This window comes from Thalia democratica, chromosome 2, assembly GCF_965202585.1.
Source record: "Thalia democratica chromosome 2, ktThaDemo2.hap1.1, whole genome shotgun sequence".
Taxonomy (NCBI): Eukaryota; Metazoa; Chordata; class Thaliacea; order Salpida; family Salpidae; genus Thalia; species Thalia democratica.
The window spans coordinates 1,462,906-1,484,269 of record NC_139166.1 but is presented as its reverse complement, the minus strand read 5'-3'; the positions used below and the strand labels follow the sequence as shown (position 1 = coordinate 1,484,269).

The 21,364-nt window shown below is 20.4% G+C and overlaps 1 protein-coding gene across 1 annotated transcript; it reads left to right on the top strand.

The window, feature by feature from the left end:
- Positions 1-21,229, top strand: LOC145829680 (vesicle-associated membrane protein 7A-like). Its single transcript, XM_082937536.1, has 6 exons — positions 1-151; positions 16,667-16,763; positions 17,380-17,484; positions 18,452-18,502; positions 20,266-20,370; positions 21,081-21,229. Exons 1-6 carry the CDS (start codon positions 6-8, stop codon positions 21,216-21,218), a joined length of 642 nt encoding a protein of 213 aa, XP_082793662.1. The 5' UTR covers positions 1-5; the 3' UTR covers positions 21,219-21,229.
- Positions 21,230-21,364: the final 135 nt, after the last annotated feature.

Genomic DNA, 21,364 nt, shown 5'->3' with positions numbered 1-21,364 from the left:
TTGAAATGTCATTACTGTACAGCTGCATAACAAGGGAATCTGTTGTTCTAGTTGAAAAGTCATTAGGTGGAAGTTACAGCGATGTCGTTTCAAATGTTATAAGTGACACCAATTTCAATTTAAAGAAGAAAACCACTGTACCCAGTAATGAGTTGGTTGTTTTGTATTTTGATGAAACATTTTATTATATGTTGATTGATTAATGATACTTTGAAGTTTTATTAATTCACATAAATGTAGAATTTAACAATATTTGTTATAATTAAATAATTGATATTTTATTTACAGTTTACTAATTCACACAAATATATGAGATGGTTTTTGTTATTTGTGTGAATAATTAATATTTTATTTACAGTTTACTAATTCACACAAATATTGAAGATGGTTTTTGTTATTTGTGTGAATAATTAATATTTTATTTACAGTTTACTAATTCACACAAATATTGAAGATGGTTTTTGTTATTTGTGTGAATAATTAATATTTTATTTACAGTTTACTAATTCACACAAATATTGAAGATGGATTTTGTTATTTGTGTGAATAATTAATATTTTATTTACAGTTTACTAATTCACACAAATATATAAGATGGTTTTTGTTATTTGTGTGAATAATTAATATTTTATTTACAGTTTACTAATTCGCACAAATATTGAAGATGGTTTTTGTTATTTGTGTGAATAATTAATATTTTATTTACAGTTTACTAATTCACACAAATATTGAAGATGGTTTTTGTTATTTGTGTGAACAATTAATATTTTATTTACAGTTTACTAATTCACACAAACATATAAGATGGATTTTGTTATTTGTGTGAATAATTAATATTTTATTTACAGTTTACTAATTCACACAAATATTGAAGATGGTTTTTGTTATTTGTGTGAATAATTAATATTTTATTTACAGTTTACTAATTCACACAAATATTGAAGATGGTTTTTGTTATTTGTGTGAATAATTAATATTTTATTTACAGTTTACTAATTCACACAAATATTGAAGATGGTTTTTGTTATTTGTGTGAATAATTAATATTTTATTTACAGTTTACTAATTCACACAAATATTGAAGATGGTTTTTGTTATTTGTGTGAATAATTAATATTTTATTTACAGTTTACTAATTCACACAAATATTGAAGATGGTTTTTGTTATTTGTGTGAATAATTAATATTTTATTTACAGTTTACTAATTCACACAAACATATAAGATGGATTTTGTTATTTGTGTGAATAATTAATATTTTATTTACAGTTTACTAATTCACACAAATATTGAAGATGGTTTTTGTTATTTGTGTGAATAATTAATATTTTATTTACAGTTTACTAATTCACACAAACATATAAGATGGATTTTGTTATTTGTGTGAATAATTAATATTTTATTTACAGTTTACTAATTCACACAAATATTGAAGATGGTTTTTGTTATTTGTGTGAACAATTAATATTTTATTTACAGTTTACTAATTCACACAAATATTGAAGATGGTTTTTGTTATTTGTGTGAATAATTAATATTTTATTTACAGTTTACTAATTCACACAAATATTGGAGATGGATTTTGTTATTTGTGTGAATAATTAATATTTTATTTACAGTTTACTAATTCACACAAATATTGAAGATGGATTTTGTTTTTTGTGTGAATAATTAATATTTTATTTACAGTTTACTAATTCACACAAATATTAAAGATGGATTTTGTTATTTGTGTGAATAATTAATATTTTATTTACAGTTTACTAATTCACACAAATATTGAAGATGGTTTTTGTTATTTGTGTGAATAATTAATATTTTATTTACAGTTTACTATTTCACACAAACATTGAAGATGGTTTTTGTTATTTGTGTGAATAATTAATATTTTATTTACAGTTTACTATTTCACACAAACATTGAAGATGGTTTTTGTTATTTGTGTGAATAATTAATATTTTATTTACAGTTTACTAATTCACACAAATATTGAAAATGGTTTTTGTTATTTGTGTGAATAATTAATATTTTATTTACAGTTTACTAATTCACACAAACATATAAGATGGTTTTGTTATTTGTGTGAATAATTAATATTTTATTTACAGTTTACTAATTCACACAAACATTGAAGATGGTTTTTGTTATTTGTGTGAATAATTAATATTTTATTTACAGTTTACTAATTCACACAAATATTGAAGATGGTTTTTGTTATTTGTGTGAATAATTAATATTTTATTTACAGTTTACTAATTCACACAAATATTGAAGATGGTTTTTGTTATTTGTGTGAACAATTAATATTTTATTTACAGTTTACTAATTCACACAAATATTGAAGATGGTTTTTGTTATTTGTGTAAATAATTAATATTTTATTTACAGTTTACTAATTCACACAAATATATAAGATGGTTTTTGTTATTTGTGTGAACAATTAATATTTTATTTACAGTTTACTAATTCACACAAATATATAAGATGGTTTTTGTTATTTGTGTGAACAATTAATATTTTATTTACAGTTTACTAATTCACACAAATATTGAAGATGGATTTTGTTATTTGTGTAAATAATTAATATTTTATTTACAGTTTACTAATTCACACAAATATTGAAGATGGATTTTGTTATTTGTGTGAATAATTAATATTTTATTTACAGTTTACTAATTCACACAAATATTGAAGATGGTTTTTATTATTTGTGTGAATAATTAATATTTTATTTACAGTTTACTAATTCACACAAATATTGAAGATGGTTTTTGTTATTTGTGTGAATAATTAATATTTTATTTACAGTTTACTAATTCACACAAATATTGAAGATGGTTTTTGTTATTTGTGTGAATAATTAATATTTTATTTACAGTTTACTAATTCACACAAACATTGAAGATGGTTTTTGTTATTTGTGTGAATAATTAATATTTTATTTACAGTTTACTAATTCACACAAACATATAAGATGGTTTTTGTTATTTGTGTGAATAATTAATATTTTATTTACAGTTTACTAATTCACACAAATATTGGAGATGGATTTTGTTATTTGTGTGAATAATTAATATTTTATTTACAGTTTACTAATTCACACAAATATTGAAGATGGTTTTTGTTATTTGTGTGAATAATTAATATTTTATTTACAGTTTACTAATTCACACAAATATTGAAGATGGTTTTTGTTATTTGTGTGAATAATTAATATTTTATTTACAGTTTACTAATTCACACAAATATATAAGATGGTTTTTGTTATTTGTGTGAACAATTAATATTTTATTTACAGTTTACTAATTCACACAAATATATAAGATGGTTTTTGTTATTTGTGTGAACAATTAATATTTTATTTACAGTTTACTAATTCACACAAATATTGAAGATGGATTTTGTTATTTGTGTAAATAATTAATATTTTATTTACAGTTTACTAATTCACACAAATATTGAAGATGGATTTTGTTATTTGTGTGAATAATTAATATTTTATTTACAGTTTACTAATTCACACAAATATTGAAGATGGTTTTTATTATTTGTGTGAATAATTAATATTTTATTTACAGTTTACTAATTCACACAAATATTGAAGATGGTTTTTGTTATTTGTGTGAATAATTAATATTTTATTTACAGTTTACTAATTCACACAAATATTGAAGATGGTTTTTGTTATTTGTGTGAATAATTAATATTTTATTTACAGTTTACTAATTCACACAAACATTGAAGATGGTTTTTGTTATTTGTGTGAATAATTAATATTTTATTTACAGTTTACTAATTCACACAAACATATAAGATGGTTTTTGTTATTTGTGTGAATAATTAATATTTTATTTACAGTTTACTAATTCACACAAACATTGAAGATGGTTTTTGTTATTTGTGTGAATAATTAATATTTTATTTACAGTTTACTAATTCACACAAATATTGGAGATGGATTTTGTTATTTGTGTGAATAATTAATATTTTATTTACAGTTTACTAATTCACACAAATATTGAAGATGGTTTTTGTTATTTGTGTGAATAATTAATATTTTATTTACAATTTACTAATTCACACAAATATTGAAGATGGTTTTTGTTATTTGTGTGAATAATTAATATTTTATTTACAGTTGACTAATTCACACAAATATTGAAGATGGTTTTTGTTATTTGTGTTAATAATTAATATTTTATTTACAGTTTACTAATTCACACAAATATTGAAGATGGTTTTTGTTATTTGTGTGAATAATTAATATTTTATTTACAGTTTACTAATTCACACAAATATTGAAGATGGTTTTTGTTATTTGTGTGAATAATTAATATTTTATTTACAGTTTACTAATTCACACAAATATATAAGATGGTTTTTGTTATTTGTGTGAATAATTAATATTTTATTTACAGTTTACTAATTCACACAAATATTGAAGATGGTTTTTGTTATTTGTGTGAATAATTAATATTTTATTTACAGTTGACTAATTCACACAAATATTGAAGATGGTTTTTGTTATTTGTGTTAATAATTAATATTTTATTTACAGTTTACTAATTCACACAAACATATAAGATGGTTTTTGTTATTTGTGTGAATAATTAATATTTTATTTACAGTTTACTAATTCACACAAATATTGAAGATGGTTTTTGTTATTTGTGTGAATAATTAATATTTTATTTACAGTTTACTAATTCACACAAATATTGAAGATGGTTTTTGATATTTGTGTGAATAATTAATATTTTATTTACAGTTTACTAATTCACACAAATATTGAAGATGGATTTTGTTATTTGTGTGAATAATTAATATTTTATTTACAATTTACTAATTCACACAAATATTGAAGATGGTTTTTGTTATTTGTGTGAATAATTAATATTTTATTTACAGTTTACTAATTCACACAAATATTGAAGATGGATTTTGTTTTTTGTGCGAATAATTAATATTTTATTTACAGTTTACTAATTCACACAAATATTGAAGATGGTTTTTGTTATTTGTGTGAATAATTAATATTTTATTTACAGTTTACTAATTCACACAAATATTGAAGATGGTTTTTGTTATTTGTGTGAATAATTAATATTTTATTTACAGTTTACTAATTCACACAAATATTGAAGATGGTTTTTGTTATTTGTGTGAATAATTAATATTTTATTTACAGTTTACTAATTCACACAAACATTGAAGATGGTTTTTGTTATTTGTGTAAATAATTAATATTTTATTTACAGTTTACTAATTCACACAAATATTGAAGATGGTTTTTGTTATTTGTGTGAATAATTAATATTTTATTTACAGTTTACTAATTCACACAAACATTGAAGATGGTTTTTGTTATTTGTGTGAATAATTAATATTTTATTTACAGTTTACTAATTCACACAAATATTGAAGATGGTTTTTGTTATTTGTGTGAATAATTAATATTTTATTTACAGTTTACTAATTCACACAAATATTGAAGATGGTTTTTGTTATTTGTGTGAATAATTAATATTTTATTTACAGTTTACTAATTCACACAAATATTGAAGATGGTTTTTGTTATTTGTGTGAATAATTAATATTTTATTTACAGTTTACTAATTCACACAAATATTGAAGATGGTTTTTGTTATTTGTGTGAATAATTAATATTTTATTTACAGTTTACTAATTCACACAAATATTGAAGGTGGTTTTTGTTATTTGTGTGAATAATTAATATTTTAATTACAGTTTACTAATTCACACAAATATTGAAGATGGTTTTTGTTATTTGTGTAAATAATTAATATTTTATTTACAGTTTACTAATTCACACAAATATTGAAGATGGTTTTTGTTATTTGTGTAAATAATTAATATTTTATTTACAGTTTACTAATTCACACAAATATTGAAGATGGTTTTTGTTATTTGTGTGAATAATTAATATTTTATTTACAGTTTACTAATTCACACAAACATATAAGATGGTTTTTGTTATTTGTGTGAATAATTAATATTTTATTTACAGTTTACTAATTCACACAAATATTAAAGATGGTTTTTGTTGTTTGTGTGAATAATTAATATTTTATTTACAGTTTACTAATTCACACAAATATATAAGTTGGTTTTTGTTATTTGTGTGAATAATTAATATTTTATTTACAGTTTACTAATTCACACAAATATTGAAGATGGTTTTTGTTATTTGTGTGAATAATTAATATTTTATTTACAGTTTACTAATTCACACAAATATTGAAGATGGTTTTTGTTATTTGTGTGAATAATTAATATTTTATTTACAGTTTACTAATTCACACAAATATCGAAGATGGTTTTTGTTATTTGTGTTAATAATTAATATTTTATTTACAGTTTACTAATTCACACAAACATATAAGATGGTTTTTGTTATTTGTGTGAATAATTAATATTTTATTTACAGTTTACTAATTCACACAAATATTGAAGATGGTTTTTGTTATTTGTGTGAATAATTAATATTTTATTTACAGTTTACTAATTCACACAAATATTGAAGATGTTTTTTGTTATTTGTGTGAATAATTAATATTTTATTTACAGTTTACTAATTCACACAAATATTGAAGATGGATTTTGTTATTTGTGTGAATAATTAATATTTTATTTACAGTTTACTAATTCACACAAACATATAAGATGGTTTTTGTTATTTGTGTGAATAATTAATATTTTATTTACAGTTTACTAATTCACACAAATATTAAAGATGGTTTTTGTTGTTTGTGTGAATAATTAATATTTTATTTACAGTTTACTAATTCACACAAATATATAAGATGGTTTTTGTTATTTGTGTGAATAATTAATATTTTATTTACAGTTTACTAATTCACACAAATATTGAAGATGGATTTTGTTATTTGAGTGAATAATTAATATTTTATTTACAGTTTACTAATTCACACAAATATATAAGATGGTTTTTGTTATTTGTGTTAATAATTAATATTTTATTTACAGTTTACTAATTCAAACAAATATTAAAGATGGTTTTTGTTATTTGTGTGAATAATTAATATTTTATTTACAGTTTACTAATTCACACAAATATTGAAGATGGTTTTTGTTATTTGTGTGAATAATTAATATTTTATTTACAGTTTACTAATTCACACAAATATTGAAGATGGTTTTTGTTATTTGTGTGAATAATTAATATTTTATTTACAGTTTACTAATTCACACAAATATTAAAGATGGTTTTTGTTGTTTGTGTGAATAATTAATATTTTATTTACAGTTTACTAATTCACACAAATATATAAGATGGTTTTTGTTATTTGTGTGAATAATTAATATTTTATTTACAGTTTACTAATTCACACAAATATTGAAGATGGATTTTGTTATTTGTGTGAATAATTAATATTTTATTTACAGTTTACTAATTCACACAAATATTGAAGATGGTTTTTGTTATTTGTGTGAATAATTAATATTTTATTTACAGTTTACTAATTCACACAAATATTAAAGATGGTTTTTGTTATTTGTGTGAATAATTAATATTTTATTTACAGTTTACTAATTCACACAAATATTGAAGATGGTTTTTGTTATTTGTGTGAATAATTAATATTTTATTTACAGTTTACTAATTCACACAAACATATAAGATGGTTTTTGTTATTTGTGTGAATAATTAATATTTTATTTACAGTTTACTAATTCACACAAATATTGAAGATGGTTTTTGTTATTTGTGTGAATAATTAATATTTTATTTACAGTTTACTAATTCACACAAATATTGAAGATGGATTTTGTTATTTGTGTAAATAATTAATATTTTATTTACAGTTTACTAATTCACACAAATATTGAAGATGGTTTTTGTTATTTGTGTGAATAATTAATATTTTATTTACAGTTTACTAATTCACACCAATATTGAAGATGGTTTTTGTTATTTGTGTGAATAATTAATATTTTATTTACAGTTTACTAATTCACACAAATATTGAAGATGGTTTTTGTTATTTGTGTGAATAATTAATATTTTATTTACAGTTTACTAATTCACACAAATATTGAAGATGGTTTTTGTTATTTGTGTGAATAATTAATATTTTATTTACAGTTTACTAATTCACACAAATATTGAAGATGGTTTTTGTTATTTGTGTGAATAATTAATATTTTATTTACAGTTTACTAATTCACACAAACATATAAGATGGTTTTTGTTATTTGTGTGAATAATTAATATTTTATTTACAGTTTACTAATTCACACAAATATTGAAGATGGTTTTTGTTATTTGTGTTAATAATTAATATTTTATTTACAGTTTACTAATTCACACAAATATTGAAGATGGATTTTGTTATTTGTGTTAATAATTAATATTTTATTTACAGTTTACTAATTCACACAAATATTGAAGATGGTTTTTGTTATTTGTGTGAATAATTAATATTTTATTTACAGTTTACTAATTCACACAAATATTGAAGATGATTTTGTTATTTGTGTGAATAATTAATATTTTATTTACAGTTTACTAATTCACACCAATATTGAAGATGGATTTTGTTATTTGTGTTAATAATTAATATTTTATTTACAGTTTACTAATTCACACAAATATTGAAGATGGTTTTTGTTATTTGTGTGAATAATTAATATTTTATTTACAGTTTACTAATTCACACAAATATTGAAGATGGTTTTTGTTATTTGTGTGAATAGTTAATATTTTATTTACAGTTTACTAATTCACACAAATATTGAAGATGGTTTTTGTTATTTATGTGAATAATTAATATTTTATTTACAGTTTACTAATTCACACAAATATTGAAGATGGTTTTTGTCATTTGTGTGAATAATTAATATTTTATTTACAGTTTACTAATTCACACAAACATATAAGATGGTTTTGTTATTTGTGTAAATAATTAATATTTTATTTACAGTTTACTAATTCACACAAATATTGAAGATGGTTTTTGTTATTTGTGTGAATAATTAATATTTTAATTACAGTTTACTAATTCACACAAATATTGAAGATGGTTTTTGTTATTTGTGCGAATAATTAATATTTTATTTACAGTTTACTAATTCATACAAATATTGAAGATGGTTTTTGTTATTTGTGTGAATAATTAATATTTTATTTACAGTTTACTAATTCACACAAATATTGAAGATGGATTTTGTTATTTGTGTGAACAATTAATATTTTATTTACAGTTAACTAATTCACACAAACATATAAGATGGTTTTTGTTATTTGTGTTAATAATTAATATTTTATTTACAGTTTACTAATTCACACAAACATATAAGATGGTTTTTGTTATTTGTGTGAATAATTAATATTTTATTTACAGTTTACTAATTCACACAAATATTGAAGATGGTTTTTGTTATTTGTGCGAATAATTAATATTTTATTTACAGTTTACTAATTCATACAAATATTGAAGATGGTTTTTGTTATTTGTGTGAATAATTAATATTTTATTTACAGTTTACTAATTCACACAAATATTGAAGATGGATTTTGTTATTTGTGTTAATAATTAATATTTTATTTACAGTTTACTAATTCACACAAACATATAAGATGGTTTTTGTTATTTGTGTGAATAGTTAATATTTTATTTACAGTTTACTAATTCACACAAATATTGAAGATGGTTTTTGTTATTTGTGTGAATAATTAATATTTTATTTACAGTTTACTAATTCACACAAATATATAAGATGGTTTTTGTTATTTGTGTAAATAATTAATATTTTATTTACAGTTTACTAATTCACACAAATATTGAAGATGGTTTTTGTTATTTGTGTGAATAATTAATATTTTAATTACAGTTTACTAATTCACACAAATATTGAAGATGGTTTTTGTTATTTGTGCGAATAATTAATATTTTATTTACAGTTTACTAATTCATACAAATATTGAAGATGGTTTTTGTTATTTGTGTGAATAATTAATATTTTATTTACAGTTTACTAATTCACACAAATATTGAAGATGGATTTTGTTATTTGTGTGAACAATTAATATTTTATTTACAGTTAACTAATTCACACAAACATATAAGATGGTTTTTGTTATTTGTGTTAATAATTAATATTTTATTTACAGTTTACTAATTCACACAAACATATAAGATGGTTTTTGTTATTTGTGTGAATAATTAATATTTTATTTACAGTTTACTAATTCACACAAATATTGAAGATGGTTTTTGTTATTTGTGTGAATAATTAATATTTTATTTACAGTTTACTAATTCACACAAATATTGAAGATGGTTTTTGTTATTTGTGTGAATAATTAATATTTTATTTACAGTTTACTAATTCACACAAATATTGAAGATGGTTTTTGTTATTTGTGTGAACAATTAATATTTTATTTACAGTTTACTAATTCACACAAATATTGAAGATGGTTTTTGTTATTTGTGTGAATAATTAATATTTTATTTACAGTTTACTAATTCACACAAATATTGAAGATGGTTTTTGTTATTTGTGTGAATAATTAATATTTTATTTACAGTTTACTAATTCACACAAATATTGAAGATGGTTTTTGTTATTTGTATGAATAATTAATATTTTATTTACAGTTTACTAATTCACACAAATATTGAAGATGGTTTTTGTTATTTGTGTGAATAATTAATATTTTATTTACAGTTTACTAATTCACACAAATATTGAAGATGGTTTTTGTTATTTGTGTGAATAATTAATATTTTATTTACAGTTTACTAATTCACACAAATATTGAAGATGGTTTTTGTTATTTGTGTGAATAATTAATATTTTATTTACAGTTTACTAATTCACACAAATATTGAAGATGGTTTTTGTTATTTGTGTGAACAATTAATATTTTATTTACAGTTTACTAATTCACACAAATATTGAAGATGGATTTTGTTATTTGTGTGAATAATTAATATTTTATTTACAGTTTACTAATTCACACAAATATTGAAGATGGTTTTTGTTATTTGTGTAAATAATTAATATTTTATTTACAGTTTACTAATTCACACAAACATATAAGATGGTTTTTGTTATTTGTGTGAATAATTAATATTTTATTTACAGTTTACTAATTCACACAAATATTGAAGATGGATTTTGTTATTTGTGTGAATAATTAATATTTTATTTACAGTTTACTAATTCACACAAATATTGAAGATGGTTTTTGTTATTTGTGTGAATAATTAATATTTTATTTACAGTTTACTAATTCACACAAATATTGAAGATGGTTTTTGTTATTTGTGTGAATAATTAATATTTTATTTACAGTTTACTAATTCACACAAACATATAAGATAGTTTTTGTTATTTGTGTGAATAGTTAATATTTTATTTACAGTTTACTAATTCACACAAATATTGAAGATGGTTTTTGTTATTTGTGTGAATAATTAATATTTTATTTACAGTTTACTAATTCACACAAATATTGAAGATGGATTTTGTTATTTGTGTGAATAATTAATATTTTATTTACAGTTTACTAATTCACACAAATATTGAAGATGGTTTTTGTTATTTGTGTGAATAATTAATATTTTATTTACAGTTTACTAATTCACACAAATATTGAAGATGGATTTTGTTATTTGTGTGAATAATTAATATTTTATTTACAGTTTACTAATTCACACAAATATTGAAGATGGTTTTTGTTATTTGTGTGAATAATTAATATTTTATTTACAGTTTACTAATTCACACAAATATTGAAGATGGTTTTTGTTATTTGTGTGAATAATTAATATTTTATTTACAGTTTACTAATTCACACAAATATTGAAGATGGATTTTGTTATTTGTGTGAATAATTAATATTTTATTTACAGTTTACTAATTCACACAAATATTGAAGATGGTTTTTGTTATTTGTGTGAATAATTAATATTTTATTTACAGTTTACTAATTCACACAAATATTGAAGATGGTTTTTGTTATTTGTGTGAATAATTAATATTTTATTTACAGTTTACTAATTCACACAAACATATAAGTTGGTTTTTGTTATTTGTGTGAATAATTAATATTTTATTTACAGTTTACTAATTCACACAAATATTGAAGATGGTTTTTGTTATTTGTGTGAATAATTAATATTTTATTTACAGTTTACTAATTCACACAAATATTGAAGATGGTTTTTGTTATTTGTGTGAATAATTAATATTTTATTTACAGTTTACTAATTCACACAAATATTGAAGATGGGTTTTTGTTATTTGTGTGAATAATTAATATTTTATTTACAGTTTACTAATTCACACAAATATTGAAGGTGGTTTTTGTTATTTGTGTGAATAATTAATATTTTATTTACAGTTTACTAATTCACACAAACATATAAGTTGGTTTTTGTTATTTGTGTGAATAATTAATATTTTATTTACAGTTTACTAATTCACACAAATATTGAAGATGGTTTTTGTTATTTGTGTGAATAATTAATATTTTATTTACAGTTTACTAATTCACACAAATATTGAAGGTGGTTTTTGTTATTTGTGTGAATAATTAATATTTTATTTACAGTTTACTAATTCACACAAATATTGAAGGTGGTTTTTGTTATTTGTGTGAATAATTAATATTTTATTTACAGTTTACTAATTCACACAAATATTGAAGATGGTTTTTGTTATTTGTGTGAATAATTAATATTTTATTTACAGTTTACTAATTCACACAAATATTGAAGATGGTTTTTGTTATTTGTGTGAATAATTAATATTTTATTTACAGTTTACTAATTCACACAAATATTGAAGATGGTTTTTGTTATTTGTGTGAATAATTAATATTTTATTTACAGTTTACTAATTCACACAAATATTGAAGATGGTTTTTGTTATTTGTATGAATAATTAATATTTTATTTACAGTTTACTAATTCACACAAATATTGAAGATGGTTTTTGTTATTTGTGTGAATAATTAATATTTTATTTACAGTTTACTAATTCACACAAATATTGAAGATGGTTTTTGTTATTTGTGTGAATAATTAATATTTTATTTACAGTTTACTAATTCACACAAATATTGAAGATGGTTTTTGTTATTTGTGTGAATAATTAATATTTTATTTACAGTTTACTAATTCACACAAATATTGAAGATGGTTTTTGTTATTTGTGTGAATAATTAATATTTTATTTACAGTTTACTAATTCACACAAATATTGAAGGTGGTTTTTGTTATTTGTGTGAATAATTAATATTTTATTTACAGTTTACTAATTCACACAAATATTGAAGGTGGTTTTTGTTATTTGTGTGAATAATTAATATTTTATTTACAGTTTACTAATTCACACAAATATTGAAGATGGTTTTTGTTATTTGTGTGAATAATTAATATTTTATTTACAGTTTACTAATTCACACAAATATTGAAGATGGTTTTTGTTATTTTTGTGAATAATTAATATTTTATTTACAGTTTACTAATTCACACAAATATTGAAGATGGTTTTTGTTATTTGTGTGAATAATTAATATTTTATTTACAGTTTACTAATTCACACAAATATTGAAGATGGTTTTTGTTATTTGTATGAATAATTAATATTTTATTTACAGTTTACTAATTCACACAAATATTGAAGATGGTTTTTGTTATTTGTGTAAATAATTAATATTTTATTTACAGTTTACTAATTCACACAAATATTGGAGATGGTTTTTGTTATTTGTGTGAATAATTAATATTTTATTTACAGTTTACTAATTCACACAAACATATAAGTTGGTTTTTGTTATTTGTGTGAATAATTAATATTTTATTTACAGTTTACTAATTCACACAAATATTGAAGATGGTTTTTGTTATTTGTGTGAATAATTAATATTTTATTTACAGTTTACTAATTCACACAAATATTGAAGGTGGTTTTTGTTATTTGTGTGAATAATTAATATTTTATTTACAGTTTACTAATTCACACAAATATTGAAGGTGGTTTTTGTTATTTGTGTGAATAATTAATATTTTATTTACAGTTTACTAATTCACACAAATATTGAAGATGGTTTTTGTTATTTGTGTGAATAATTAATATTTTATTTACAGTTTACTAATTCACACAAATATTGAAGATGGTTTTTGTTATTTGTGTGAATAATTAATATTTTATTTACAGTTTACTAATTCACACAAATATTGAAGATGGTTTTTGTTATTTGTGTGAATAATTAATATTTTATTTACAGTTTACTAATTCACACAAATATTGAAGGTGGTTTTTGTTATTTGTGTGAATAATTAATATTTTATTTACAGTTTACTAATTCACACAAATATTGAAGGTGGTTTTTGTTATTTGTGTGAATAATTAATATTTTATTTACAGTTTACTAATTCACACAAATATTGAAGATGGTTTTTGTTATTTGTGTGAATAATTAATATTTTATTTACAGTTTACTAATTCACACAAATATTGAAGATGGTTTTTGTTATTTGTGTGAATAATTAATATTTTATTTACAGTTTACTAATTCACACAAATATTGAAGATGGTTTTTGTTATTTGTATGAATAATTAATATTTTATTTACAGTTTACTAATTCACACAAATATTGAAGATGGTTTTTGTTATTTGTGTAAATAATTAATATTTTATTTACAGTTTACTAATTCACACAAATATTGAAGATGGTTTTTGTTATTTGTGTTAATAATTAATATTTTATTTACAGTTTACTAATTCACACAAATATTGAAGATGGTTTTTGTTATTTGTGTAAATAATTAATATTTTATTTACAGTTTACTAATTCACACAAATATTGAAGATGGTTTTTGTTATTTGTGTGAATAATTAATATTTTATTTACAGTTTACTAATTCACAAATATATAAGATGGATTTTGTTATTTGTGTGAATAATTAATATTTTATTTACAGTTTACTAATTCACACAAATATTGAAGATGGTTTTTGTTATTTGTGTGAATAATTAATATTTTATTTACAGTTTACTAATTCACACAAATATTGAAGATGGGTTTTTGTTATTTGTGTGAATAATTAATATTTTATTTACAGTTTACTAATTCACACAAATATTGAAGATGGGTTTTTGTTATTTGTGTGAATAATTAATATTTTATTTACAGTTTACTAATTCACACAAATATTGAAGATGGTTTTTGTTATTTGTGTGAATAATTAATATTTTATTTACAGTTTACTAATTCACACAAACATATAAGTTGGTTTTTGTTATTTGTGTGAATAATTAATATTTTATTTACAGTTTACTAATTCACACAAATATTGAAGATGGTTTTTGTTATTTGTGTGAATAATTAATATTTTATTTACAGTTTACTAATTCACACAAACATATAAGATGGTTTTTGTTATTTGTGTGAATAATTAATATTTTATTTACAGTTTACTAATTCACACCAATATTAAAGATGGTTTTTGTTATTTGTGTGAATAATTAATATTTTATTTACAGTTTACTAATTCACACAAATATTGAAGATGGTTTTTGTTATTTGTGTGAATAATTAATATTTTATTTACAGTTTACTAATTCACACAAACATTAAAGATGGTTTTTGTTATTTGTGTGAATAATTAATATTTTATTTACAGTTTACTAATTCACACAAACATATAAGATGGTTTTGTTATTTGTGTGAATAATTAACATTTTATTTACAGTTTACTAATTCACACAAATATTGAAGATGGTTTTTGTTATTTGTGTGAATAATTAATATTTTATTTACAGTTTACTAATTCACACAAATATTGAAGATGGTTTTTGTTATTTGTGTGAACAATTAATATTTTATTTACAGTTTACTAATTCACACAAATATTGAAGATGGATTTTGTTATTTGTGTGAACAATTAATATTTTATTTACAGTTTACTAATTCACACAAACATATAAGATGGTTTTTGTTATTTGTGTGAATAATTAATATTTTATTTACAGTTTACTAATTCACACAAATATTGAAGATGGGTTTTGTTATTTGTGTGAATAATTAATATTTTATTTACAGTTTACTAATTCACACAAATATTGAAGATGGATTTTTGTTATTTGTGTGAATAATTAATATTTTATTTACAGTTTACTAATTCACACAAACATATAAGATGGATTTTGTTATTTGTGTGAATAATTAATATTTTATTTACAGTTTACTAATTCACACAAATATTGAAGATGGTTTTTGTTATTTGTGTGAATAATTAATATTTTATTTACAGTTTACTAATTCACACAAATATTGAAGATGGTTTTTGTTATTTGTGTGAATAATTAATATTTTATTTACAGTTTACTAATTCACACAAATATTGAAGATGGTTTTTGTTATTTGTGTGAATAATTAATATTTTATTTACAGTTTACTAATTCACACAAATATTGAAGATGGTTTTTGTTATTTGTGTGAACAATTAATATTTTATTTACAGTTTACTAATTCACACAAATATTGAAGATGGTTTTTGTTATTTGTGTGAATAATTAATATTTTATTTACAGTTTACTAATTCACACAAATATTGAAGAGGGATTTTGTTATTTGTGTGAATAATTAATATTTTATTTACAGTTTACTAATTCACACAAATATTGAAGAGGGATTTTGTTATTTGTGTGTTTCTAATAAAGAAATGGGGCGAAGAGTACCTCATATCTTTCTTGAATCCGTAAGTTTATTTATTAAATAATTTTAAGTTATTTAAAAACTTAAAATATCTAATTTTTTAAATACTATGCTTGAGTTTATAAATTTTGATATATGAATAAAAAGGTAAAAAAAAATTTCACTTATGCATATTTTTAGTCTTTCGCTGATAAATATTTACTTGGATATTTTACTTTATTTTCCTATACTAGTTTTAATAAGTCAATGTAAAGCAGTTAATTTTACGATGTAAGTTTATTGGTTAAATAAAATAACACTTTTGTTTCTAAACAATGTTCTTTTGGTTATTGTTGCCAAAAACCTGGAATTCCCTATCATCTGAAATTTGACAGTTCTGGCAAAAAATAAACAGGTAAAACCTTGAATTTGATAACTTGTGAAAAAAATTCAAGATATTGTTAAGTGGTTACATGCAATAAATTTTCAGTATTAAAGATTAAATTTTTTTTTTTGGAAGTTTTTTATATTATTAAGTTAATTAAATAAGCATACGTAAATTTGCAAGATTTGTAATAACATTTTAAAATAATATTTCAACTTTAAATGTTTTTTTGTTATTATAATTTTTTTATACCCAAACTATCAAAAATATCTAAAATGTTTCGTACATATAAAAGGTGAAAACGAAATTGAAAGACTCAGGAAATTTGTATCAAAGAGCGCAAGCGGCCCAACAGTTTGAGTTCAACAGGAGTTTTAGCAGGACTCTGCAAGATACAATGGTTTGTAGTATTGATAAAGACTAGAATGTTTTTTGAAAATTTTGGTTGTTTCAGTGTTTAAAATTAAATTATGACTATATATGATAGTAAAAATAAAAACACCTATCAAAATGTTTTTGTGTTGTTTTATTAAGTCTAAGAAAGCAGGACTCTGCAAGATACAATGGTTTGTAGTATAAATAAAGACTAAACAGTACATTTTTTGAAAATTTCAAAAGTTTTTTAATAAAGTTTTAGATTTAAAAATTCTATGATAAGTGAGAAAATAAAATGTACTTAAACTTAAATTGCCACACCTTTAAATGTTTAAATTTTTGTTTTTCTTAATCAAAATAAAAAATATTTTCCTAAATTTTTAAATTAAACTATGAGTATATGATAATAAATATAAAAACATTTATCACAATGCTTTTGTGTTGTTTTATAAAGTCAAAGAAAGTTAACTTGAAGATATACTACTACTTAATTATGTTACAGTATTCTACTAAAAAACAAAGTTAGTTAAACTGAAGTTAATACAGCATTTAAAATTAAATGTTAAATGTTTTTTGATAAGTTTGTAATTACTAAAGTAATTAATGGTAAAACTTTTTTTGGTACTATAAAAATGAGATTTTTTTTTTGGGAAATATTTTATAGCTTCTATCTTCAGCCAAATTGGTTAAATAAAAATAGTTATGGATAAATTCAGTTAAACTATTTATTGGTGTAAATTTTATTAACTTGTGCATATAATTGTCTAGTAAAATATTTAAACTGAATAAATGCTTACTTTTAAATAAAAATTGACATTAAAGTTGATTTAAAAATTTTTTAATGACAAACTTAACAATAAACAAACAACTTATTTTACTGTACATTAAACATAATTTGCGAACATGAACATAACGTAAAGTATCTAAAAGTTATAAATTTAAGTTAATTTTTTGAAAATAAACATTTTTTATTTATTGAAAATATTTAACAGACAGACTTCAATGAAGGTAAAGGGGACAAACTTTCTACACTTCAAAATCAAGTTTGTTTATTTAAAAGAAAGTTTCTTTTGAATATTTAATAAAAATCAAGTTTATTTAAATAATTAATAAAATAAAGTTAAAACAAAATGAAGCTTGTTTGAATATTTAAAATAATTAATACAAATTCAAATTGGTTTATACAATGAATAATTAAAATAAAATGAGTGCGAAATCAAGTTTGTTTTAATGTAAAAGATTTTATAACAAGTTTGTTAAAAAAAAGCCAAGCTATATTTAAATAATGTATTTTTTTAAAACAATTATTTAAAAAAATAATATATGTGAGTATAATCAAAAAATGAAAACTTTATTGAAAAAAAATTATTAAACAACATTATAACAACTTAATCAAAACATTTGAAAAACTAATTTAGTTTACTTGTTTGGTAATTTAAAGTAGAATTATTTAATAACTCCTAATAAGAATACAAAATGAAAGTTATTGACAAATAATTACAATTTTTTTAAAAAATAAATTTATTTAAGTAAGCCACGAAACCCGGAAAACCTGGAGTTTGATAAATTAGGGAAAAAAACCTAGTAAATTAATCAATTTAATTCAACTTTTTTGTTTTTCAAGGTTTAAAAGATTAGAAATATATTTTAAGTGTTTTGTATAATTTAATTTAAATAACCAGGCGTTTGAAAATATATGTTTAGTCTCATAATTTTTACTATTTCACATTTTAAAAGTTATTTATCGTGGAATTTAAAGTGACACAACAAAAGTATTTTTTATTACCATCAAATTTTTCTGTTTACATAATGAGTATTTATGTGCATGAATTTATTTTGGTTACACAATGCTAAAAGTAAACAAATGCATAAAATTTGTATTGCAATGTTTATTATACTTATAAAAATAAAATAAAAGTTAAAATTAAAAAAAAAATGCTTTAAAAAAGAAATATTAATTCTTAATTTAGTTGCTTACCCAAATTAAGGCAAATAGTTGAGTTATAAGGTAAATAAATCTGAAAATGAAAATCAAATCAATTTAAATTATTTTTGTTACACTGAGTTTAAACTTAGGCTTTAAATTAGAAGCAGTAAAAATATATTTTAATTTTAGATTTATAAAGAAACTAATGGAGAGTATTTTCTCATTAAAAGTTCAATGACCTATGTAACATTATTAAAAACAACTAAAAAAACTTTCAATTGATAAAAATTAATATTTGAACTTTTTTTCAAGCATCATAAACAAAACTTTAAACTAGTTTGTTTTTTGGCTTTGAATATATGATTTAAAACAAAGTCAAATGCTATAGCTTATTTCTATTTAGTAGTCATTGAAAAAATACAAAACGAGTTAGAAATAAATACACAAGTATATATAAATGAAATAAAAAGATTTATTTATTTTTGTTCCACTTATTCACTATGCATATAGTTATTATTGAAAGTTTTCTAAAGTTCATTTTGTTGTATAAATACACTCAAAATCAAGTAGAAAAGTTTAAATATTTGCAACAAGTAAGAATTCTATAAAATACATCAAAATTAATTGAATGTTTTTAGGTAGGAGACATTACTAAGTTGAATAACTCAAGAAATAATATATAAATATTTAAATTCAAACAACGTTTTAGCACTTATATAAATGTTGTAAATGTTTTTAGGTGGTTAGACAAAGTTTTGTAACTTTAAAAATGTTATAAAGCATAAAAATATTTATATTCAAATTAATTAAATTCAATATTTAATTATTTAAATTCAATTATTTAATGTTTATATTTATAATTAAATTAAATGTATTAAGGTGGGAGAGGTTACAGGTGTCATGAAGCAAAATATGGAGAAAGTCATGGAAAGGGGAGACAAGTTGGACGATTTGGTTGACAAATCAGAACAACTAGAACAAGGGGTGAGTATTAAATAGTTACCAATAAATTGGATGATTTGGTTGACAAATCAGAACAACTAGAACAAGGGGTGAGTATTAAATAGTTGGATGATTTGGTTGACAAATCAGAACAACTAGAACAAGGGGTGAGTATTAAATAGTTACCAATAAATTAAATAATTTATTTGGTTCAAATAATATAAAATAAATTTTAAATTATTGTTGTTAAATGAAGTTGATAAAAATAAACAAATGGTGAAAAATTATGAACAGCTCATTTTCTACCCGCGTCAAATCCGAGAATCGCTTACCCACCAAGGGTTAGGCTTGGGGTTACGATGATAGTAAAAATTGTATAAATAAAAAAAAAATAAACAAAAATATTATAAAATGAAGTAATAAGTAAAGATAAACAAATAAAAATTTGAGCGGGATTTGTGCGCGGGTGGGAATTGTCAGTATACCGAAAAATTTTTAATAAAATAGATTGTTTGATATAAGTTAATAAATTTTGTAGTCTATTTTATATACTTAAAGCTGGAAAACATAAAGTTTAAAACAAGTATTCTAGTAGAATTTGATAAGTTTAGATCGTTCTGTTTATCATTAAATATTATTTCTTGAAAAATATTAAAATAAAGATTGTATGGAATAACATTTAAAATATTAAAAATTTTAAGAAATTTAAATAAAAATAGTAGTATTATTAAAAAATATTCAATTAATTTCAGGCGTCAATGTTTAAAACAACCTCAGTCAGAATTTCAAGGAAATATTATTGGCAAAATAAGAAAATGATGATTATTATTGGCATTGTTGTAACAGTTATTATTGTTTTAATCATTTTGTTTGCAACTGGCGTTATTTAAATTAGTATTGAAAAAAAATAATTGAATAGAAATTCGAATATAATTAAAAATTAAAAATTATAGTTAAAAATTTTAGTTGACGATTAAAATTGATGAAACTAAAACATTAACATTTGCTATTTCCATTAAATTTTATTGTTGATAAT

What these genes read in the sequence shown, in the direction of transcription:
- LOC145829680 (XM_082937536.1), top strand. Translation starts at nt 6, where the DNA reads ATGTCATTACTGTACAGCTGCATAACAAGGGAATCTGTTGTTCTAGTT. An exon ending in GGACTCTGCAAGATACAATG is followed by an intron (nt 17,485 to 18,451) that starts GTTTGTAGTATT and finishes AATATTTAACAG; the next exon opens with ACAGACTTCAATGAAGGTAA. An exon ending in CAGAACAACTAGAACAAGGG is followed by an intron (nt 20,371 to 21,080) that starts GTGAGTATTAAA and finishes AATTAATTTCAG; the next exon opens with GCGTCAATGTTTAAAACAAC.